Raw genomic sequence first — 24,676 nt, 5'->3', positions numbered from 1 at the left:
GGTATTGAGCTACAGCCTGAGAATGTCGATGCGTGTTTGCATCCCTTTCGAGCCACTTTACATTCTACACACACTGCCACCCCCAACCACACACACACAAACACACACACACATATACACACACACACACACACACACGTACCTGACAACTCACAGGATCTTCCCAGGCACCCTGAAATCTTTGGCCCACTCAGCCACAATGACCTCTGGTTGGAGACGTGTTGATTGAATGAAGACTCAGGAGATGATCTTGTCTGTGCTGAATTATTGTTACTGTTCACTGCAGGCTTTTGGATAACGGGTTCGGTGGTCACGTAGGCCTGGTTAAACCTTCTCTTCACCACTTACCGGCTCTTTGGGCCGGTTACTCAAACCCCTGTAAGCCTCCCTTTCCTCCTCCATAAAATGGGAATACTAATAGTGCCTATCTTCATCTTGCTCCCAATCTTCAGGGAAAGCCCCTAGAGTTATACCGTGAAGTTTGATTGTTATTAGAGATTGATATTCTTCATGTTACAAAATGGATTTTCTTCTGTGATCCAGAGGCAATTTTGAATCTCCTGTAACCTCACTCCCTACTCTGACTGGTAATCTTGCTTCACATGTTCGGGAAAAGATAGAAAGTCACATGTGAAATTTCTTACCCTCCTACCATTGAATCCACAAACTTACCAGTTTGTGCACCTGTTTTCTGCATTCCTTTTGGTAGAATAGAAGTATTTCCAATCCTGACAAAAGGTGGTCCCGCTCCTGCCCTCCTGTGCTCTGAATCACTCTCTTCTTTATCAAGGACTTCATTCCTTTTTTTTTTTTTTGAGATGGAGTCCCACTCTGTTGCCCCAGGCTGGAGTGCAGTGGTGCAATCTTGGCTCACTGCAACCTCTGCCTCCTGGGTTCAAGCGATTCTCCTGCCTCAACCTCCCGAGTAGCTGAGGTTACAGGCATGCGCCACCACACCCAGCTAAGTTTTTGTATTTTTAGTAGAGACGGGGCTTCAGCATGTTGGTCAGGCTGTTCGCGAACTCCTGACCTCAAATGATCTGCCCGCCTCAGCCTTCCCAAGTGCTGGGATTACAGGAGTGAGCTACCATGCCCAGCCTTTTACCAAGGACTTCATTCCTATAGTATCTTCTCTGCTTCCAGGACCATCGAATTCTCCCTCACTACTGGATCATTTTAATTAGCAAACAAGCATACTTCTGTTCTCCCATAATGAAGACAAAATTAAATTTATTTTTTAACTTTTAAAAAATATTTAAAAATTTTTTTCACATTAAAAAAAAAGAGACAGGGTCTTGCCCAGGTTGTTCTCAAACTCCTGGGCTCAAGCAATCCACCCACCTCAGCCTCTCAAAATGCTGGGATTACAGGTGTGAGTCACCATGCCCAGCCAAAAACGAAATTAAATTTAAAAAATCCACAACTGTGTTTTATCCCTTCATCTCAATCCAGTTATTGCTACCTGATCCCACTCTCTCAGCAAAGCCTCCAAAAGGAATTGACAGCACTTGCTATATTCATTTTCTTATCCCATTCACTCCTTTCTTTTAAAAAAAAAAAAAAAAAAGTTAGCATTGAATAGATCCAGAAATACACTTATAGTATATTACATTAGGTAGTGTAAGGTAGGCTTTTTTTTTTTTTTTTTTTTGAGACAAAGTCTTGCTCTATCACCCAGGCTGGAGTGCAATGGCACGATCTCAGCTCCCTGTAACCTCCGCCTCCCGGGTTCAAGTGATTCTCCTGCCTCAGCCTCCTGAGCAGCTGGGACTACAGGCATGTGCCACCACACCTGGTTAATTTTTTTGTATGGGATTTCACCATGTTGGCCTGGCTAGTCTCAAACTCCTGACCTCAGGTGATCCACCCGCCTCGGCCTCCCAAAGTGTTGGGATTACAGGTGTGAGCCACCACTCCAGGCCAGGCTAGGCTTCTAAAAGAAAGAGACTCCCTTTCCCCCTCCACAAAACAAACCAAACTCCAAAACCACCCAGAAGGCTAAGCAGGATAGCAGTTTCATTCCTGCTCATTTCTCACATAACAAGCCATAGGTCACAGGCAATCCAGGACCAGCTGGCAGCTCTGCCAAGCTTAGCATGTGGCTCGCCCTTGCGGACCCCAGTTCTTCCCCATCTCACAGACATCTAGAAGGAGGAAAAGCCCAGGTGAAGGGCAGGACCACAAGTAGCACACATCTGTTCTTCCCACTCACAGCCCATTGCTGGAACTGAGTCACAGGGCCACGCTTCTCTGCCACGGAGTCTTGGAATTGTAGCCATTATCTGGGACGTCATGTACACAGCTAAAACATTGTTGGTATGGAAAAAAAGAATGATGAGAATGACGTATTTTCAAGGACAAGTATTGTTTTTTTGGGGGGGATTTTATTGTTGTTTTTGTTAAAGAGACAAGGTCTTGCTCTGTGGCCCAGGCTGGAGTACAGTGATGTGATCACAGCTCGCTGTAACCTCTAACTCCTGGGCTCAAGAGATCCTCCCACCTCAGCCTCCCAAGTAGCTGGTCTGCAGGCATGTGCCACCATGTGGGGCTAATTTTTAAATTTTTTTTTTTGTAGAGACAAGATCTTGCTATATTGCTCAGGCTGGTCTCGAACCCCTGGCATCAAGCAACCCTCCTGCTTCAGCCTCCCAGAGTCTTCCCTAGATATTTTAGACCTCCATGTCTAACTGCCCTATTGGCATTTCCACTTGGGTCCCTTGTGAGACATCACAGATTAAACATGTCTAGAGATTAACTCTAGGTTTGAACCATTCCTCCTACTATCCCTTCCAGTCTTTCCCATCTCAGGAATCGTGATGCTAGTCACCTATTGCTCAAGAGAAACCTGGAGGTCATCCTTGACTCCTCCCAGATCAATGTCCAAAATGTATTTCAGATTCTCCTACTTTTCTTCATCTCCATGGTCATGACCCTGGTCCAACGAAGCATTGTTTTTTTCCTGGACCATTGCAACAGTTTCCTAACTGGACTTCTGATTCCACTCTTGGTCCTGTTTAATCCCCTTAGCAGTGATCTTGTTAAAGCACTGGTAAGATTCTGTCCTTTTGCTTTACATCACTCAGTGGCTCTCCATTGCACTCAAAATACAATCCAAACACTTTGCTTTGGTCTTCAAGACCTTGCATGGTCTATCTACTCCCTGCCTCTTCAGTATCATCTCATACCATGCCTTTCCTTTCTGCTCACTCCTACCCACTCTGCTCCAGCCTCCCTGGCTGTTTTTGACCCTCAAGCATGACAAACGGTTTCCCATCTTAGGACTTTCAGGGCCTTCCCTCTGCCTGGAATATTCTCCCCAAGGCTGGCTCCTTCTTATCCTTCCGACCTCAAGTTAAATGTTATCTTCTCAGAAAGGCCTCCCTGTCCACTCTATTACATGCTATCATATCCCCTTGTATGCTTCTTCATTGAACTTCTTTCAGTCTGACATTATCATATTTATTTATTTGTTTATTTGCATACTTGTGTGCGCTGGCTACCTCTAACACAATTGTTCTTAATTCAGGCTCCAGGATGGCAAATTGCCTTTAGTTGGACTCAGCTGGAGTGCATGATTTAAAGGCTTCTTAGGCAGTGTCTGGGATTAGCAGGCAAGAGTGCCATGATTGATTAGCAATGTCTGCCACAGACTAAGCAATGGAAGGCAGGGACACAGGTGATAAGTCTTTGCCATGCCTGATCTGGTCAACTGAGTTTCAGCGATTTGACCAAGGCTACACAGCTCGTAAATGACAGAGCTGGGTGGAATCTAGTCTCCTTGGCTATGTGGAATTCCTTCTAAGAAGCCTATTCTAACCTCACCGTTGATGCCTTGGCCAGTATGGAAGCCTGCAGCCCTTTCTTAAAGGGGAAAAAAGAAGAAGGGAAAGGAAAGGGAAGCTGGGCTGAAATAACTTCCCTGTGTCAGGTGTATGGTTTTGGAGACTTCTTGGCAGTTGGGAATGCAGGCGTAACACAGTTTTGTCAAAATATCCTTGGGAATGTAGTGGCATGGTAAGAAGTGTCTGGAGGAGCCCAGCATGATAGCAGACACTCCTTTAATAGGCCGAATTCTGGGAGCTCATCACTCACTACCACTTACCCACCACAGTGCCCAGAGTCCACAGAGTAGCTGGCAAAGGCCCCGGAATATTAGGTGTCATCTGTGTCTGTTTAGCTACAAGGCTCTCTCTCTCAGCTTTTAGGAAGTCAGGTGTGAGGCGCTCTGCCTTTATGGTGTGTCATCGGGGTAAGAGGCAGCCCAAAAGAGCCATAGTGTCTGAGGCAGCAAGGCAAGCTTGCCTATCACCCAGAAACCCACACAGAGCAGGTGGCCGAAGGAAGCCCAGTGTATACAGCGGTTGTGGCTGAGAGTTCAGGGCATCGCACTGGGCTGGAGTGCCCGTCAGCATGCCCACACAACTTCCAGAACCTCAGGGGCTCATGATATCCACATCACCTTCTGGGTGGTTTTCTCCTCCTCCTGGGGGTGGGTCAGCTATAGTTTAGTAGAACCTACAGGCAGGGAGTTCACCCCCAGTTTCCTGGGAAGAATACCGGTCACATAAAAGTATTGAATAAAATAGGTTTAGCACAGTGCTCCCCAGACAGGGCACATAATTAGAATTAGTAGAGGAGCTTTGGAAAAACACTCATTCCACGACGTCTCCCTAGACCTACCGACTCAGAGCCTCTAAATGGATAAGTCCTCAAAGTCTGTGCTGTTCAAAGGCTTCCCAAGGCATTCTGAAATTATATGGGACTGGTGTCACAAGTTTAGGGCAAAGAAGATAGGACTTGGAGATCTGAAAATCAAGGTTCAAAGCTTCCCTGTGACGTTTCTTGGCTGTGTGATCCTGAGTGAGTCGCCTGACCTTTCTGAGCCTCAGATCTTACATGGGACCAATCATAATTGTGTATATTCTTCCTCCTCAACATTGTTAGGCAGCTCAAATGAGATACGGGTATGAAATAGATTTGTAAACCGTGAAGCTGCTTATTTCGTTCATAAACCAGGAATGTTGAATTTGGCGATGGTGATGGGGGAAAGTTCTGGATAAGGGGAAGAGAAGGGTGTTGGTCATGAAAACCTTGCAATGCCAGTGGGGATCTTGACCTCAGACCTGGACAGTAGCTCGTTGGAGGACACTGGCTCAGAGGCGTTTCCCCCGCCTGCCCTGTCTGAACCTTTCCTGTTGGAAGAGAAATATGATGGGGAAGCTCCTGGGACAGGCTTAGGGCCAGGTGCAGGGCCACGCTTTGTAGAGCTTTAGCCTGCTATTTTTAGTGCCTGGGTATAAAAGAAAGAAGCTTAAAGTGGCTCCACTGCGGCTGACCCTGCACACTCGGCTATTTTTACTTCTGAAAGACTGGGATCTTGTCCAGCTTAGGGAGGGAAGATGAGAAGAAAGGAGGGAGATGGAGGGAAGAAGGAATTATTTTACTTCCATTAAGAAAAATGTCAGAAGCCTGATCTTATCAAGCCAGCTCGTGGATATCCTATCCCAGATGTGTAAGCTGCCCGCTGTGGACGCTGAGACGTGCCTGCAGTGGATAGGAGGGGCCAGCAGGTGGGGAGCCCTGCTCCCCTCTTCTCAAGGAGTTTCTGTCCCAGAGTGACCCCGAAGCTTCTTTGCTATTTTTTTGTGCCCTGAGCTGGGAAGTGGGCTTGGCCACCACAGGCACGAGGGGCACCAGCCTGGTGATGAGGCCGGTGGAGGTGGGAGCAGTTATGACTGCAGCCAAGGGCGGAACCTCTGTTCTCAAGTTGGACAAAGGCGGCCATCAGACCTGCTGGCATATTCCAGAGAGTCCCAGTGTTTGGGCTGTGTGCCCTGGGTACAATATTTAACCTCTCTGAACTTTAATTTCTTCATTTAATACATCTGACTCACGGTAGTTACAGCTGTGGGGAGGTTTCTCTCTTCCATGAGGAAGTTCAAGCCAGACTCCATGACCAGACTCCATGACCAGACTCCATGACCTTCAACAGGCAGATGAAAGGCAAGAAGTTACTACTGAGTGCCTATTGTGTACCAAGCACTCTGTCACATGTTTCAACATTTTACGTTGTTTAATTCCACTAACCTGAGAAAGGATACATATTTTTTAAAATTTTAACAGCTTTATTGAAATATAGTTCACCCATTTAAAGTATACAGTTTGACAGCATTTTGTATTCCTATATTTGTAAATTGTGGCAAAATATATATCACGTACAACTTGGCATTTTAGAAATTAAGTGTACAATTCAGTGACATCAAACACATTCACAATAGTATGCAGTCACTGACCAGTTACTGTGGCTCATGCCTGTAATCCCAGTACTTCAGGAGGCTGAGGAGGGCGGATTGCTTGAGCTCAGGAATTTGAGACTAGCCTGGCCAACATGGTGAAACCCTGTATCTACAAAATATACAAAAATTAGTCAGGTGTGGTGGCATGTACCTGTAATCCCAGCTACTCAGGAGGCTGAGGCAGGAGGATCACCTGAGTCCAGGATTGTGCCACTGCACTCCAGCCTGGGTGACAAACTGCAACCCTGTCTCAAACAAAACAAAACAAAACAAACTATTATGTAATCACCATCAGACCGGGAGTTCAAGTCCAGCCTGGGCAGCATAGTGAGATCCCCCATCTACCAAAAAAGAAAAAAAAAAAGGAGGGGGCCAGGCACAGTGTTTCATACCTGTAATCCCAGCACTTTGGGAGGCTGAGGCAGAAGGATCGCTTGAGGTCAGGAGTTTGAGACCAGCCTGGGCAACATAGTGAGACCCCCATCTCTACAAAAAAAATTTTTTTTTAATTATCTGGGTGTAGTGGCGTGTGCCTATGGTCCTAGCTATGTGGGAGCTGAGGTGGGAAGATCTCTTGAGGCTGGGAGGTCAAGGCTGCCGTGAGCCAACCTGGCCTATAGAGTGAGACCCTGTCTCTTAAAAAAAATGGGGTGCGGTGGTGTGCACTTGCAGTCCCAGCTACTGGGGAGGCTGAGGCAGGAGGATCACTTGAGCCTAGTAGTTTGAGGTTGCAGTGAGCTGTGATGGACTCACTGCACTGCAGCCTGGGCAACAGAGCAAGACATTGTCTCAAAAAAAAGAAAGATTAAGTGGAATCACGTAATATCTGTCCTTTGGTGTCTGCTTTATTTTCCTTAGCGTAGTGTTTTTAAAGTGCATTCATGCTATAGCATATATCAGAACTTTATTCCTTTCTGTGGCTAAGTAACATTTCACGTATATACCACCTTTGCTTCTCCACTCATCTATCCAGACACTTGGATTGTTTCCATCTTTTGGCTATTGTGAATTATGCTGCAGTGAACATTATCCTACAGGTGTCTGTTCAAATTCCTTCTTTTTATTTTTGGAAAATTTGCTTCTTTTCCCCACACTACACAGATGTATGTTCAGATTCCTCTTTTCAGTTTTTTGGGGGTATATACCTAAGAGTGGGATTGCTGGATCGTATGGTAATTCTGTTTAGCTTTTTGAGGAACCATCAAACTATGTTCCACATGGTTACACCATTTGACTTTTCCAGCAGTATCGTTTTTTAAGTTTTTAATTAAACTTCTTATTTTGAGATAATTGCAGCTTCACAAGCAGTTGTAAGAAATAATAGAGAGAGATGCCATGCATCACTTACCAGTTTCCCCTAATGGTAACATCTTTAAAAACTACAGTACAATATCACAACCAGGATATTGATACAGTCAATTGACATTGATATGGCCAAGATGCAGAAAATCTTTAAGGGTGAAGTGGGTTTTTTTTATTATTAATTTTTTTTTTTTTTAGATGGAGTCTCACTCTGTTGCCCAGGCTGGAGTGCAATAGCGTGATCTCAACTCAAGATCTCCATCTGCACAGGGTCATGTATTCCAGGGATTATCAATTTTTTTCTATTCATGGAGCACTCAGAAATATTAAGATTCTGACCTGTACACATTAAGGGATTAAACGGTGTTAACGGTGGTTAAAACAGAGGATCTGTATTTATTACAGTATTTGGAAATATGTGACACTTTACATTTGAGCATTACTAATGCTTTTCTGCATTCAGAAAAGTATCCATAAGATGATAAAATCTAATAATCCTAGACAGTAATTGTAAGTTAATTAGTATTTTAATGTGTTTCCTGAGTCTACTTTTAGATATTTTATTAATATAAGGACACAAACAATAAGGCAACTCTCATTTCAAGTTCAAGTCTTGTTGTTTTTTCCAGTTAGTGTTTGTAAGGCTTAAGCATCCTAATTTTAAAAGTAATTGCCCATTGTATCAGTCAGTGAAAATTGCTTTCTGTCTCAAGTTATAGAGAACCTGATAGCAGCGTAAGCATGGATAAATGAAGTTGGTTTTTCCACCTTACAAGAAGCCTGGAGATGGGCAGCTGCTGTATTGCACAGAGCTCTCAGCCATGGCGGCAGGGGCTCCAGCTCTTTCTTTCTTCTCCGGTGTTCTTTGGTGTCCTCAGAGAGCCATGTCATGACTGCAAGGTGGTTGCCACAGCTGTAGGCTTCACCTTCCATGTTGGGGCAAGAGAAAGGCAAAAAGAGCTGCACTGAACATGTCTGTCCCTTTTCTCAGAAAAGCAAAACCATTCCAGAAGTCCCGCCATGGACTTACCCTGACATCCCATTGGCATGGTGGCACACACCTATGGTCCCAGCTACTCGGGAGGCTGAGGCATGAGAATGGCTTGAACCTGGGAGGCAGAGGTTGCAGTGAGCCGAGATCGCAGTGAGCCGAGATCGCACCACTGCATTCCAGCCGGGGCCACACAGTGAGAGTCTGTCTCAAAAACAGTAAAAAAAGAAGAAGGCCACTTCACTTAGGTGGGGGTCCATCTTCCCCGACCTCAGGCTAGGGGTGCAGAGGTTGCAGTAAGCCGAGATCGCACCGCTGCATTCCAGCCTGGGCCACTTTTTTTTTTTTTTTTTAACAGCATAACCTGATAATTGATACACATATTGATTGGAGCCATTGACCACTATGCTGTAAAGATCTGGAGGAGAAAATTCAGAGGAGAACTTACATTTGCTGTACCCTGGGAGGTCATACCGTGGAATGGCAAAGACCTTGGGTCTTTTATTGGGCAGATTACTGAATCTCTCTGAGCCTCAGTTTTTCTTGTTTGGAATATGAGGATAATAGCACCTGCTTTATATTTTTGTGCATTCAGTAGGGTAATACATACAGAGAGTCCTTTACAAATTATGCTGTTATCATTATCATTATTAATGTGATTTAGCAAAAACTTGGGTGCAATGCTGGGGAACAGTAATAATAAGGATGATGATGATGATAATACTTTCATTTTCTAAGCACGTGCTGTGTCTTGGGTACCTTGACAGACATTGGGGCAGGACTGTGAACCGCCCCTGGCCTTAACGGGCACCTAGTCAGTAGGGGAAGCCCAGTGTGCTCTGGGAGCCCATGAAGAAACCCGGCATGGGGATGAGGAGGAAAGAGGTACATCCACCCCTGTATTCAATATCAAGTCTTTCCTGAACGTCCATGAAAGGTCAGGCCCTATATCAGGACGCAGAACACCCCAGATGGAGCCATCAGCAGAGGTGGCGGCTGCCCGTCTCCTTGCCTTGCTGAAGGACGGACACCTCTTTTTATTTTGTGTTGAGCACGTCTCACTGTGATTGACAGCTGCTTGCCAGGAAGCAGGGTGGATGGGAAGTGAGAGTTCATTCCAGTGGCATCTAGGAGAGAAGGTCAGTAAAGTGGAGTTGGGGCTTGTCCTGGACTCAAGGAGAGTATATGTTTAAGATCCTGGCATACAGTAGGTGCTCAGTAAGTGGGGGCCCTTACTGTCTCTTATGGATGAGGTGGACCGTTTTCACTCTTGGTCCCGTCACCATTCCAAGGGGAAGCAGAGCTTGGTGGAGGGTTTGGTTTGGCCTGGGTATAGTGAACAGAGGAGGCTTCTATGTAGACACGTCACAGGATAGAGTCAGAAAGCTTTTCTAGACAGGGAACTTTTCCCAAAAAACTTTCACAGGAAAAATCATCCTTCCTGTGTTTGTGTCTGCTCCTTCTGCCCTCCCTGAAGGGGCTTGGAGGAGTGAGGGGACAAATGTGAGCCAAAGTGCTGGCAGCACATAGGTTCAGTCTGGAGCTGGATGGCATCTAGCTGTCCCTTTAGGGTCCAAGGTACGGGTACAAGTTGATGGTACAGCTGTATTTGCTAGGATGCCTTAGTGCAGTGCTCCTCAAACTCTGTTGTCCATGCAAATCACCTTGTCTGATTCCTCTGTGGCCAGGCCTGAGATTTCGAGGCTTCCACCAAGCCTCAAATGATGGCGATGATGCTGGCCTGCAGACCACACTTGAGGAGGAAGACAGCGGAGACTGCTCCTGCCCACACCTACTCAGCACTCTCTATTTGTGTGTGTGTGCATATGTGTGCATGTATACATGCGTGCGTGTGTGTGAGTGTGTGTGCTGATCTGACGCCTGGGCTTTGTTTGGCCACCAGAGTCTGCTCAGCCTGGACCTGGGAGGCAGGCAAGAAGCGCCAAAGCAGCCTGCAGCTGGGAGCCTCAGTTGCCCACAGCAGTACTGTCCTCAGGAACACATTTGTTACTGGCTTTCTTCCCTCCTTGGAAACTGTCCGCATGCACAGCCTTGTCGCAGATTCTGCTCCTGGAGAAGTCAACAACAGATGTTGTCAGTTACAAAACCTGACCTTCTAGGCAGAAGGGGAGTTTATTGGAAGCCTATCAGGAGGCTCAAAGAGTACATTGAGAAACCAGACAAGAACCACGAGAATCCCTGGAAAGCCCAAGAGCAGGACACCCAGTAGCCAGGACACACTGCCAGGGGCTGCCTACACTCCGCTGTGGAGGCGCTGCTGGTCTGATCAGTCCTCACCTTCACTCTGCCCTTGTGCCTCCATTTGATGGTGCACTTGACTGAGCCTGTGTCATGGGTTCATGCCTTGACCTCCAGAGGGCAGAGAGAAGAACGTGTACTACTCAGATATCCATTGAGGGGTGAGGTGCAGGCTTCCAGCAATTCCCCTATTCCCAAGAGGGTGATTACCTTTTTAAAATTTTTTAAAAATTTTTCCTTTGAGATGGAGTGTCACTCTGTCACTCAGGCTGGAATGCAGTGGTGCAATCTTGGCTCACTGCAACCTCCACCTCCCGAGTTCTAGTGATTCTTGTGCCTCAGCCACCCGAGTAGCTGGAATTACAGGCATGTGCCACCATACCTGGCTAATTTTTGTATTTTTAGTAGAGATGGGGTTTCGCCATGGTGGCCAGGCTGATCTCAAACTCCTGACCTCAAGGCATCCATCCACCATGACCTCCCAAAGTGCTGGGATTACAGGCGTGAGCCCCAGCGCCTGACCAGGGGAATTTCCTTTAAACAGGAAGCCTGGGTGGGCTGCTGAATAGACTCCCCCTCTCCCCGACTAAAAAACGTTCACTGCAACCATGTAGCACCAGGTACAAATGCACCAAGTTGTGGGGTTGAAAAAGACATTGCTGACAAAAATGTGGAGTTATAGGCTCTCTCAGTGAGCTCACAGCATTCTTGCCCTCCAGCGGGGGATGTGACCTGGAGTCCTGAACTGAAAACACCTGGGACAGCAAAGGGGTGGGGGGTAGTGTCCTCAGCACCCCGAAAGCCCTTTAGGGCAATGCGCACTTAAAGGAATTTTCTCCACTCATTCAGTAAACAAAGTAATTTTGCTTTCAGTTGCTCTAGGAAACTTCCTCCTTCCCAGGGACTTAAATTTAGTAGCTGTACATCCTAATAAAGAAACAGCCAGAAAATAGCCCCAGGCATGAATGGGCTCTAAATCGTCATTCCACTAAGTAACCATTGTTCAGGCTTCCCCTTGCCTCTTCTGGAGAAAGGCCTGAATCCGGGGGACTGGCAGCCAACCCTCTGGGGCTGAAGGATGGACAAGGCTGGGACAGGGATGAAGATTCTCTTTCTTCTGCTCCCGATCTAGGAAGCACCAGAGTTTATTAGAAAAGGGAAAGACAGGGCCCTGAAGGTCAACTGTGAGGGGCTCTGTGAGGGTGATACTCACCGCCTTTGGGGAAAAGAACAGAAGTTGAACCTGGCCTGTCACAGCAGAGGCTGAGGTGGCAACCAGCTTGCTTCTCTGAGGACTCTGGTCTCCGTGTCTGATTTCTTGTGTGTTTCAGTCAAGGCCCATTTCATGGTCAGGAAAAGGGAGCTGTTCTGTGAGCTCGAGGCAGGGACTCCAAGAAGGGACATTGTCTGAGGCTGGCCTGGAAGAGCCACAGCTAGAAAGCAGAAGTGGCTTCCAGGTTCCACAGGGCCCCAGCACCATGCTTGGGGCACCTGCTCGCTGGTGCTTTTGAGCTGGTTCATACTTTGTAACCAATTTGTTGGGATTCATCCTTGCAGGCCAGGCCACATCAGTGGGTAGCCAGTCTGAGCTGTGTGCCCACCTGAGGCCCTGTGCCTTTGATCTGCTGGTAGGGGGCTTGAAATGGTACCATCGTGTCTGTCCAGGCAGCAGGAGCTGTGGGTGAGGCAGACTTCTGGAAGGCAAGTTGGATACAGTGACAATGACAGTTCTCTCCAGGGTAAACTCTCACTCCTGGAAGTGGGTGTCAACGTGGAGTAGCCACGGCTGCTTTTGAACCTACTTTCAAGATATTTCCAGGCACGGATTTTCCGGTCCAGAGGTGGCCAGTCCAACTGTTGCATTCCCAGCCCCTGGGGACTTGTGTAAAGACAGACTCTAGAGCATTATGCTAGAACCTCAGAGAGTGGGATCTAGAAATTGACTTTGGTAATGAGTGCCTCCTCAGATGCTTCTTATGTGGAAAATGTGAAAACCCCTGAAGTGCCTGTGAATGATTGGGATTCCTTTCTTTTGTTGGCAAGTTAACTTAACCCTCCCTGGATTCAAAGCAGATCTAACATAATGTGACTTTTTCCGCCAGCACTTGGTAGAGTGTCTTTGTTGAGATAAGGAGAACCAAGGGCTGAGGGTTGCTTGAGATGGATTTCAGAAGGATGCTGAATCCAGAGAGACAGGACCAGGCCTGGGGCAACTGGGATGCGCCATTACTGTTAGACAATTATTTTAGGATTGTCCAGCCACCTGACCTGAGGCTGGCCATGGGGCAGCTGTCAGAGGTCATCTGAGCATGGCCCTGAAGGATCCAGCCAGTGCTGAAATTCCAAAGTCAGTGCTTCTACCCTGGTGATGTTGAACAACTCCTGAGATCTTTTCCCTTTGCTCCCCAATAGGTGTGCGCCTTGATCGAGTGCGTGGAGGCCGCCAGAAATACAAGCGACGGCTGGACTCAGAGAGCAGCCCGTACCTGAGCTTACAAATTTCTCCACCTGCTAAAAAGCCATGTGAGTGTCAGTCCCTGTCCTTTTTGCCAGATCGTCTCTGTACCTGGAACATCAGGCATCCCTTAGGGAAACGTCATCTTCCCACCACTGGGTCATGAGACAATATGGATCTTGGGGAGGTGACATCAGTGCCTGGCACATTTAGAATGTGACTCCAATTGAAGCATGGTCCTGACAAGCCACAGGCCCCAATGTCCAGAACATGCTCCCCTTGCCACCCACCCAAGGTTGCTCTGCAGGTTCCTCCTGGAGAATTCATCAGGCAACTTCCCTTGGAGGGATATTTCTCAATATCCCAGATCACTGCTATCATCAACTTCATGGAGCCAGAACAGGAGGGGAGATTACAGCCACTTTGACCTTCCTGGGGCTCTTAGGAACCCGACTTTGCTTCCTGACCCATCTGAGCCTCCACCCCGGCCCCTTTCCTCTTTTCCCAGCGTTTACCTTTCCTTCTTTGGTTGTTGCAGTGACCAAGATTGTCTCATACCTACTGGTGGCCGAGCCGGACAAGCTCTACGCCATGCCTCCCCCCGGTATGCCTGAGGGGGACATCAAGGCCCTGACCACTCTCTGTGACCTGGCAGACCGAGAGCTTGTGGTCATCATTGGCTGGGCCAAGCACATCCCAGGTGAGCATGTGGGACCAGGGGAGAGTATGGCCAGGGACACTCAGCCAGCATCCCCGCAGCCTACCCAATGGCTGTGCTTCTGATGCCCAGATCCTGGACCCCAGAAGGCCTGTGAAATCCTGGCAGGCCTGTTTCTCTGAGCTCCTCTTCTCTCCTTGTAGCATTGGAGAGGAACAGGTAGTTAGAGGGCCCAGTGAGGCTTATACACTGCTGCAGGCTCTTCAGAATTAGTTATCATTCAAGGTGGGGCCATGTTTGAATCTACAATTAGTGTAATATTCAAAGAAAAAGTTCCTTGAGCCCTTAAAGGGCAAAGAGTAGGGTTTTCCTGTAGACCTTATTGGAACAATGCCGGAAAACAACAGAAGAAAGACTGACTCTCTCTTCCTATTGGAGGCAGCAGAACGGAGCAGTGAAGAGCACGGGCTTGGGAATCAGATTGGGATTCCAATTCTGGGTCTGCAGCTTACTAGCTGAGTAACCCTAGAGGCCACCTGACCTCTCTGTCAAATGGGAATACAAGAGTCCCCCACTTTGTGAGCTTTGATGTGAGCATGAAAGGAGATCCTGTGTTTCGTGGAGCGTTCGGCACAGTGTCTGGCATGTGCTGGCATCGGTTGCATGCCCACTATTGCCATTCGTCTGTTCTCTAAGGGAGGCCTGTCTCTGGGTTGGCTTCTGAGATTTTAAGGGCCTTTCTGGTGCGGAAAGTGTGTGTTACATGTTTCAGGCTGTGTGGACTTCTCTTCGCTGTGTGTGGACCCAAACCCTGCTTTCAGCCTCTCTAGGTCTGGGCAGATGGCAGGAGCTTTTTTATTTTTGTAGACACCAACACGCATGTATTCTACATTACATACATATTGGGGGCCTTTCTCTGTGCAGTTTATTCCTCAACTCCTTTAAGACTCTAAAATGTTGACTCAGAGTGTGGTAGAAACTCCTTTGATCTTTCTGGTGATGCCTCACCGTGAACATGGGACAAGTCAGCTTCCTGTCTGTAGATCTGTGTTTCATTTGTTGTGGCTCTGAAAGGTGAATACAGCATGCAGATGATACAGCAAAGGTGTCCCAGACTTTGGATACCAAGGCCCACAGTTGTTTTTTTTGTTTGTTTTTTTGAGAGAGTCTTGCCCTGTTGCCCAGGCTGGAGTGCAATGGCGCGATCTCGGCTCACTGCAACCTTCGCCTCCCAGGTTCAAGTGATTCTCGGTCCTCAGCCTCCCGAGTAGCTGCCATTACAGGCGTCCGCCACCACGCCCAGCTAATTTTTTTCTATTTTTAGTAGAGACAGGGTTTTGCCATGTTGGCCAAGCTGGTCTCAAACTCCTGACCTCAAGTGATCTGCCCACCTTGGCCTCCCAAAGTGCTGGGATTATAGGCGTGAGCCACCATGCCTGGCCCAAGGCCCACAGTTGATTGAGGGAATAAAAAAAGTCCTTCCATGTGAGACCTTGCATGCCCAAGTTAAAGGACAGGGACGCACAAAGATATCAGATGGCCCAGAGACTCTGCTGGCAGGGACTGCCCGGTGGCCCCTGGGCATTCTGACCAGGGATCTGGGCTGGTACGCCCTTACTAAGGAGCTCAACCTCTCGGGGATTATACACTCAGTAGTTTTTGAATCTGCCCAGTGCTGGTTCAGCACAGATGTGGGGTCAGGCCACTGCTTAAGACACTTCAGCCTGGATTGCTCCACTAACCCAGGGCCAAATTGGGTACAGGTACCCCTGTCCCCACCCCCACACTCCTGTTCTAGGTTGAACAGATCCTGCATCCTAGCAATGGCTCATGAGTGGCGCCTGGCGGTCCCCTGGGTCAATGCTTCGTTATTCCACAACCCTACCCCTGCAACACCACGGAGGAAGTAGATAGGACAAGGAGACCATGTCTCCCCTGCACTCATTTTTCCCTGTGCCTTTCCACCTCCAGCTCTATCTCCCATCTGTGCCCAACCAAGACAGCAGGGCTAGAGCAGAGTGGGTGCTAAAGCCATAGACTTTTGAATCAGGCAGCCTGGGCTTTCATCTCAGCTCTGTCCTTACTGGCCTTGTGCAACATACTGAATTTTTCAGAGCTTCAATGTCCTTGTCTGTAAAGTGGGAATCCCGATAGAGCCCCTCACGGGATTGCCGTGAGGATGTAGCGCACTTAGTGTGTACGAATGGCAGAGACGCTTACCAGGGCTGTTGTAGTTGCTAATAGTAATAAAAGCCTCCTTTCATGGCTTCATTTATCCTTGTCCAAAGCTGAATTCTTTTTGGTAAAAAAAATAAAATGAAATAAAAACAGGGGCTCAGTTGTCCATCTTAAATGCTAATTTGCCTATTTTGCATAAATCTGCATGCTGAATTCTTTGCCTCCTGACCTTCCAGTGTTTAAGGTAAAATTAATTAGTGAAGTCTCCTGCCACTGCATGAAAACCTCATACTGGCCGGGCACAGTGGCTCTCGCCTGCAATCCCAGCACTTTGGGAGGCCGAGGTGGACAGATCACAAGGTCAGGAGATCGAGACCATCCTGACTAACACGGTGAAACCCCATCTCTACTAAAAATAGAACAACTAGCCAGGCATGGTGGTGGGCACCTGTAGTCCCAGCTACTCAGGAGGCTGAGGCAGGAGAATTGCTTGAACCCGGGAGGCGGAGGTTGCAGTGAGCTGAGATTGCGCCATTGTATTCCAGCCTCGGAGACAGAGTGAGACTCCGTCTCAAAAAAAAAAAAAAAAAAAGAAAGAAAAGAAAACCTCCTACTAAAGGCAATGACACAATCAAGTTCTCGATTTTTTTTTTTTTTTTTGAGATGGAGTCTCTGCTCACTTGCCCAGACTGGAGTGCAGTGGTACGTTCTCAGCTCACTGCAATCTCCACCTCCTAGGTTCAAGCGATTCTCTTGCCTCAGCCTCCCGAGTAGCTGGGACTACAGGCACGTGCCACCACACCTGGCTAATTTTTTTTTTTTTTCTATTTTTAGTAGTGATGGGGTTTCACCATGTTGGCCAGGCTGATCTCAAACTCCTGACCTCAAGGGATCCACTTGCCTCAGCCTCCCAAAGTGCTGGGATTATAGGCGTGAGCCACTGTACCTGGCCAGGTGCCTGATATTTTTAAACTAATCAACTTTATCCCATCTCAGATTAGATGGAAAATGCATCTGACAGTCTCCCTAGCCCTGAGAGAGAGAGAGAGAGAGAGAGAGAGAGCTGGTTGAGTAGGGAGGATACAAGCTGGAGCCCACCCTTGGGCCTATATTGGCTTCTGTCCATTCTGGTGCCTGCACAGACAGAAAGAGGGGGACTGGCCACTCCAGGCTGCTCAGGAGTAAAGCTGTGAAGAATTTAGGCCACTGTCCTTAAACACAGGGTACCACATCTCATGCTTCAGTGTCTTCTAGCCTGGCACACAGAGGGCATTGCACACTTAGCTTTGCATGCACATATTGAGAAGTCACTATACATGAGGTCCCGATAGGAATTGTGGCTGAGACAAGGAACTAATTTTGCCCCAAGGATCCCATTTGGAACAAGGCTGACTTCCAGGGTGAACTTGGTTCACTCAGAATCCCAGCCATTGTTCAAGTCAGTCTGACATTGTCCTACCCCAAATGCAGGTTTTTTACCTTGAGTTGAATGTTCCAAGTATTGGGTTCTCCATAGGGCAAGCCCAAGTCTTTAGAGTGTCCACCTCTTATTCCATGAGATCAAGAGCTAGCAGCCTTTAATAGGCAGTGGGGAATCACTTGATGAATTGCAGCCTCCTCCAAATGACCCGAGCCTGCCATCCTGCCTCCCTGGGCAGCCACATGCCTGTGCCGGCCAGGAGAGCCTGCCCAGGGAGCCTCCACCACCCTGCCCTGCCCAGGTTCCCATGTGCAGGGCATCCCCAGAGGCCTCCTCACAAAAGTCCCTCAGCTGCGCTGCTCCCAGGTAGCCCCCGTCTGGCTCAATGAAATATGAGCTGCCGAGTGACAGCAGCTGTGTCTGAAGTGGCCCCAGATCCTATAATTACATCTCCCTTTATTACCTCTGCTAATGGCCCTCCAGGTCGACAGAAACGATCATAAATTAACAGATTATGAACTCCACTTGCCACAAATTATGTGCTTTTTTTTTTTCCTTCTTCAATTCTAGGAGCTTTTGATGCCAAATCACAGACGGGGGGATGGGGAGCTTGGGAAGAGCCTGAATGTTATTAGATGAGTTGGTGCAGATAAAACAATTTTCCTGGGGCAGCGGAGCTCCAAGTGGGAGCCCAGGGAGCCAGGAGCTCTGGGCAGGCCTAAGAGCCTCGAGGGGGCAGTGCCGACTGCATGAGCCCGGCACAGGGACACCCCTGCACTCCCAGGGGCACAGGCCACCCCCAGACTGTCCTGGTAGCCTCTTCAGGGGCCTCTTGGTCCCAGAGTTACTAATAACTTGAGCATGAGACCCAGCCCAGCTGAGGGAGGCAGGGGTGGAAGGCGCTTTACTGAAGGGCAGGGAGGAGTGCCTGGGCTCCCTCTGGATTTTAAATAAAAGAATTTGTGGTTCTAGGAAAGACGTCAGATGGGACAGATGGGTCGAAATTAAGAGTTCCAAATTCCCCATCCTACGCTTCCTTCCGGGAATTTCCTGGGCAGATACAACCACTGTGTGGGGTGTGTGTGTGGGTGGGGCGTGTGTATGTCCCTCAGTCCATGGGCTTATACCCTAACACTACTTTACACCTGCTTTTTCCATTTAATTATACAAAATAATAGCACTTACCTGCACTAAGCAAGGTTCTAAGTGTTCCACGTGTCAGCTCATTTAATCTGAACAACCCCATGAGGTGAGTGCTGTTATTATTCCCATTTTACAGAAGAGGAAACTGAGGCACTGAGCGGCAGCGTGAGCAGCAGTTAGGAATCTGATCTCTGTGCTCATACGATGACACCCTTTTTGCCCCTGTGTATCGTTCCACGTCCACACAGAGTTCTACCTTACTTGGCACATTCGTTTAACTAAAAATTACATTTATATAATAATCACATGTATTACATTAGTTACCTTCTTTTTTTTCTATTTTGAATAGTTTCAAGCAGGGATCTAATACCCTTTTACATTTATCTTTATGTCTTTATTCATATTTTTCTTTCTAGGAGAAATTTCTTTTTTTTTTTTTTTCTTTTTGAGCCAGGATCTCGCTTTGTCATCCAGGCTGGAATGCAGTGGCGTGATCTTGGCTTACTGGAGTTTTGACCACGTGGGTTCAAGCGATCCTCCCGCCGTAGCCTCCCGAGTAGCTGAGATCACAGGCATGCACCACCATGTCCGGCTAATTTTTAAATTATTTGTAGAGATGGGGTTTTGCCATGTTGCCCAGGCTGGCCTTACACTCCTGGGCTCACGTGATCCTCCCACCTCGGCCCCCAAAGTTTGGGATTACAGGCGTGAGCCACCGTGCCTGGCCACTAGGAGAAATTTCTAGTGGTAGAATTGCTAGGTTGAAGGGAACATGCCTTTTATTTTATTTTTAATTTAATTATATTTATGACTTACTTTTATTTTTAAGCATCTTAATCACTGACAGGGTTCAGAAGCCAAATGTAGACACAAATGTATATAACAGAAGTCTCACCTCTCCCTGTCCCCTCCCCTCCAACCTCCTGGAAGTCACCATTTTTTCTTTCTCAATCTTCCTTCTGGTGTTTCTTTTTGCAAATATTAGAAAATATTTGAACTATTTCAGATGTTAAAAGATATCAAATATCTCCCCCTCCCTTCCTTGCACAAAATGAAGAAGGCTATATTACCATTCAGTGCTTTGGAGTATACATGTGGATTATCAAAGCTATTTTCAGGGCTTTTTGAAAATGTTCAGGGAGTAAGAGCGCAATCAGGGACTGAGTCCAGAACTCAAAGCAGCCTAGCAGAGGTTTGGGAACAGGTCTCCCGGGTACATCCTCCCATGGTGGCACAGAACTTTCCAAGTCCGGTCTCCCTCCCACCACTGAAGGGCAGAGCCTGACTCCTACAAGACAGGCAAAGGCAGCTAGCCCTGAATCTGGGTCCAAAGATCTTAGAGTGTCTAACCAAGTACCGTGGGCACATTTTCTTGTCTCCTGGGAGTCGAAGCCCATGGCATTTGTCCATCCTCTCTCTCCTTTTAGCTGCAAAGGTTTGTCAGGCAGCTTCTTTGCTGTGCTTAGCCGTGGGGGTAGGGGAAGGAAGAGCTCAGTGTCTGTGCATCCTGGGAACTCAGAGCTGGGATGGGCCAACCAGGGGCACCTGGGCATGTGCCTCATCAAAGGTGCCCTCACCACCCCACTGGAGAGCTCAGCCCTCAAGGCTCCCCTTCCACAAAGCCTTCCCTAGACTCTTGTTTGGACCACCTTCCCCAGTTACACGCTCTCAGAGCCCTGCATTTGCTGTAGCTCTTCTCATATTCTAACTTTGTGCTGATTTGTACCCCTTGGTGTGTGTCTTCCCCTTCACTGTAAGCCCTTGAAGGCAGGGAGCAGTTCTGGACTGAGCACACCATTCTGTCCCCGGTGCCTAGCACAGGCCTGGCACTTAGTAGGTGCTCAGTAAGTTTTTGCTGAATGTCTCAAAGGGCAGGAAAGCATTCTAGTAACATCCTAATGATTGTACCTGCATGATTCACTGCACAGGGGACTTTTCCCCTGCGTTTCCAGAAGCCTAGTCCTTACCTCATCCTCTCTCTCTGCCACCTTCCAATTCAGCTGTCTGCTAATTTTGCTCCTGCTCTCCTCCTCCATCTCCCCTCCAGTCTGTCTGCTTTTAGACCCCCTCCCCAGAGCTGTCCTACACTCCCCCCACACACTCTCCCGTGCTGGCTGATTGGTATCTGTTAATTAATGTTGCCCAAGGCCTCTCTCCTACTCAGAGACCTGATAAGGGAAATTGGATGTCCATTTCTATCTATCTTTTATTACCTCCCAGCTCCCCCGGCCACCACAGGCAGCCACACACCCTCTCCCATGCAGGGAATCTGGACAACCACACACACACACACACACACACACACAAACACACACACACACCCTGACCCCCTGTCACAGCCTCTCCCTTGAGAAGGTGCATCAATCAAAGCTCGCCCGTGTCAGTCGGTGTAATCACTCCTGCTCTTTGGTTGATCACCCACGGATTCTGTTAGCCGGTGGTGATCTGAGCCGTCGGTCTTGGGCACCGTGATAATTCACTTGGAGAATGCTCACAGGGTAAGGGTGGCCTGCCAAGTTGGGGGCCTTCAGCTCCAGGAGTGCCCCCTAAGGTTCAACTGCCATGCCCTGTGTGGAAGCCAGGGAAGAAGTGGCATTTGAAGACAGAGGACAGCAGATGGATGGAGTAGACCACACAAGCCAAAGAGCTGGGTGATCCAGAAGCTCAGGACCACCCAGACCTCCAGACAAGTCCAGAGAGGAGAAGTGAGTGATGCCAATGGTGTGCCAACAACAACAATAGTATTAATAGTAACAACAGCCGCAGCCATTACCAGCACCCTAGCGTGTTGAGTGCTGATGGCGCCGGGAGAGGTGCCCAGCACTTTACATGCATCTTCTCTCTTCACCCCCACAGCACCCCACATCAGAAAGTGGCTTCCAGCCAGGGATGGGGTCTAAGTCAGCAAATGAAGTAGAAAGTCCTTCCTAGGCAAAACTAACCCTGAAAAAAATCCCTTCATGTCCGTTACCCATAGTGCATGGTGCAACAATTCTTTGAATAAATCCAGCATGTCCATGTTAGAACCAGTCACTGAGTTTCTGTTTGAATCTCCAGTGAAGTTACTGCCTTGTGTTCGGTGGTTAAGATGTTTGAAAATCAGCCAACTTATTTATTTACTTACTCTGTCTTACTCTCCTATAAATCAAGATGTTAATTGACTTTGCCTAATTTAAGTACGTGTATAATGCAATTCCAGTATATTATCATTGTTTTGCAGATGAGGACTCTCATCTCATCATTAGTAATAATAGCTCGGTAAATACTTAGTTTGTTCTGGAATCATCGTCTCAATTAGACCTCACAGCAACTCTCTGAAGTAGACCCTACTATAAAACCATTTCCTAAATGAGGAAAGTAAGGTTTGGAGAAGTTGCATGGTTTCCACAAGGTCAGCCTACAGCTAGTAAATGGGAGTCAGCGTTCAACCCAGGCAATATCCAGAGCTCACTGGACGAGACAGTGTCGCAATTCTGGAGCCTTCTCCATGCCCAGCTTCATTTTCACTGTGGAATCAGCCTCCTCAGTAGCAGGGAGCGGGGAACTCCCATGATTCCAAGCTCCCAGAACAGGACTGCTGGGTCATCGTGAAGCAGAGAATGATGGCCCAGGAAGGGGTGCTCTGACTCTGGGAGGACAGGCTGTCCTGTGAGAAAGTGCCCCTGACCCCGGGGACTCTTGATCTCTTAGCAGCCCCAGGCTGTGGTCGCTGGGGCCTTCCCCTGTGGCTTTGAACAGCTGTGTCCTCATTCTTGGGAAGGCCTGTGGGTTTCTGCACAGCTGAGGCTGCATCAAGGATCAGGTGTCATTTTCAAACACGAAAGCCTCGTCTGGTTTGAGCAGAGAGTGGGCCCTGGAAACTCCCCAGAGTGGCCGAGAGCTCGTAATGCTGCTTCCTGGTTCCAGTATGTACTCAGTCACTCCTCTAACTACAAATGCATTGAATGAATCAAAAAGCCTCTACAGACATTTGGAAAATACCATAGAACTAACAATAATAATGATAGGAACAACTGTCAACATTGACTGAGTTCTTCTTATTTCAGTCTTTTCCGTGAATTCCAAGTCTGACACATTCCCCAAGGGGAGGACAGTGAGTCTTACACCACACAAGGAAGGCCCGGGGACAGGAACCAAAGGTGCCAGAGACACAGCCACACCCTACAACCTCTGCCCCCTAGCGAGCCCCAGGGAGGCTCCTGGTCCGCCCTTCTGACCTGCCACTGCCCTCTGTGTCCCCTCTTCCCGCAGGCTTCTCGAACCTCTCCCTGGGGGACCAGATGAGCCTGCTGCAGAGTGCCTGGATGGAGATCCTCATCCTGGGCATCGTGTACCGCTCGCTGCCCTATGACGACAAGCTGGTGTATGCTGAGGACTACATCATGGATGAGGAGCACTCCCGCCTCGCGGGGCTGCTGGAGCTCTACCGGGCCATCCTGCAGCTGGTGCGCAGGTACAAGAAGCTCAAGGTGGAAAAGGAGGAGTTTGTGACGCTCAAGGCCCTGGCCCTCGCCAACTCCGGTAAGGGCGGCAGCGGGGCCTGGAGGGGGAGATTATAGGGGTCTGCATGGGCCTAGTGAGCCCATCTCTGGGGCCTGTGGGCAGGACTGGCTGCCTTGGGTAGAGATGAAAAGAAAACACTGAAATTTTTATCACCGAAGATTGTCCGAGAGGTGGCTTGCAGATAAAAAGTTGGTGATGAAGGCTGGCACTGGCTGAGCATTTCCTAAGCCTCAGACATCCAGACTGGCACACTGGCTAAGGACATGGGTTCTGAGGCCACATTGCTAAGGAGCAAATCCTGTGTCTACCAGTTGGGCAGGTTGCTTCACTCTGTGCCTCAGTTTCTTCATCAGTAAAAGGAAGGCAGCAAACAGTCCCTACTCTACAAGGCTATTGACAGGATTTCTTTATACATAATTATATTGCTTGCAACATGCTTGGCACATAAAAAGCACTCAATTATTTATTTGTTTATTATAGACAAGGTCTTGTTCTGTTGCCCAGGTAGGAGTGCTGTGGCTTGATCCTAGTTCACTGCAGTCTCAAACTTTTGGCTCAAGTCATCCTCCCACCTCAGCCTCCTGAGTAGCTGGGACTACAGGCATGTGCCATCACTCCAGCTAATTCTTATTTCTATTTTTTATTGAGATGGGGTCTCACTATGTTGCCCAGGCTGGTCCCAAACTCCTGGACTCAAGCAATCCTCTCACCTCAGCCTCCCAAAGTGTTGGCACTACAGGTATGAGCCACCACGCTCAGTGTCAACTTATTAAATTAGCTAGGAGTTTATTGAATTCTTACAAACAATCTGAGAGTAAAATTCTTATTGTTGTAACCCCATTTTACAGATGTGGAAACCGAGACCTGGAAAAGTAAAGAAAATCACCCAGGGTCACACAGTTAAAAAGTGTCAGAGTTAAGAGTCAAACCAAGATCCTCTGATTCCAATATCAACCTGAACCTATACCCCATTCCTTGAATCTTTCAGTCAAATTGCTTGAACACAGGAGGATAACCTTCCCAACTGAGTGGTTTAAGCTGGAGTTACAGAGGAGGACTCACTCCATTTCATTAGCATCCACCAGCTTCTGGCTAGATTATCTGAGGAGAAAGGCAGGCACTGGGGAATGCCAGTGAGTGAACTTGAATGGAACCATTATCCGCACTGAGAGAGCTTCCACACTATTCAGGGAATGGTGCTGGGTGCCAGGGGCTGCAGAAGAAGGATAAATACAGGGTACCCTCCCTAAAGAGAGCACATGTCAGGAATCACACACATGATTCTGCTGCAGAGCAGTGTGTGGCTGAGTTAACCGTCCAGGTCTGGGTCAGATAGACCCAAGTTCAAATTCTGTCTCTGACACTTCCTAGCAGTATGACCTTGGGTAACTCAGTGTTCTTGTGTGTTCAGTGGGGATATTCTGAGCACCTCTTCCAAGTACTTCCTTTTTTTTTTTTTTTTTTTTTTTTT

At 48.0% G+C, this 24,676-nt stretch overlaps 1 protein-coding gene across 1 annotated transcript in view; it reads left to right on the top strand.

The window, feature by feature from the left end:
• The window catches only part of ESRRB (estrogen-related receptor beta), a 129,592-nt gene that overhangs the window by 99,121 nt on the left and 5,795 nt on the right, over positions 1 to 24,676 (top strand). The window contains exons 4-6 of the mRNA XM_011988304.1: positions 13,261 to 13,371; positions 13,842 to 14,003; positions 22,954 to 23,223. Coding sequence (XP_011843694.1) covers positions 13,261 to 13,371; positions 13,842 to 14,003; positions 22,954 to 23,223 — 543 coding nt within the window. The remainder of the gene's footprint in view (positions 1 to 13,260; positions 13,372 to 13,841; positions 14,004 to 22,953; positions 23,224 to 24,676) is intronic.

Source organism: Mandrillus leucophaeus, unplaced genomic scaffold, assembly GCF_000951045.1.
Source record: "Mandrillus leucophaeus isolate KB7577 unplaced genomic scaffold, Mleu.le_1.0 Scaffold326, whole genome shotgun sequence".
Lineage (NCBI taxonomy): Eukaryota > Metazoa > Chordata > Mammalia > Primates > Cercopithecidae > Mandrillus > Mandrillus leucophaeus.
The sequence above is the reverse complement of the archived record's forward strand: the minus strand, read 5'-3'. Positions and strand labels throughout refer to the sequence as shown.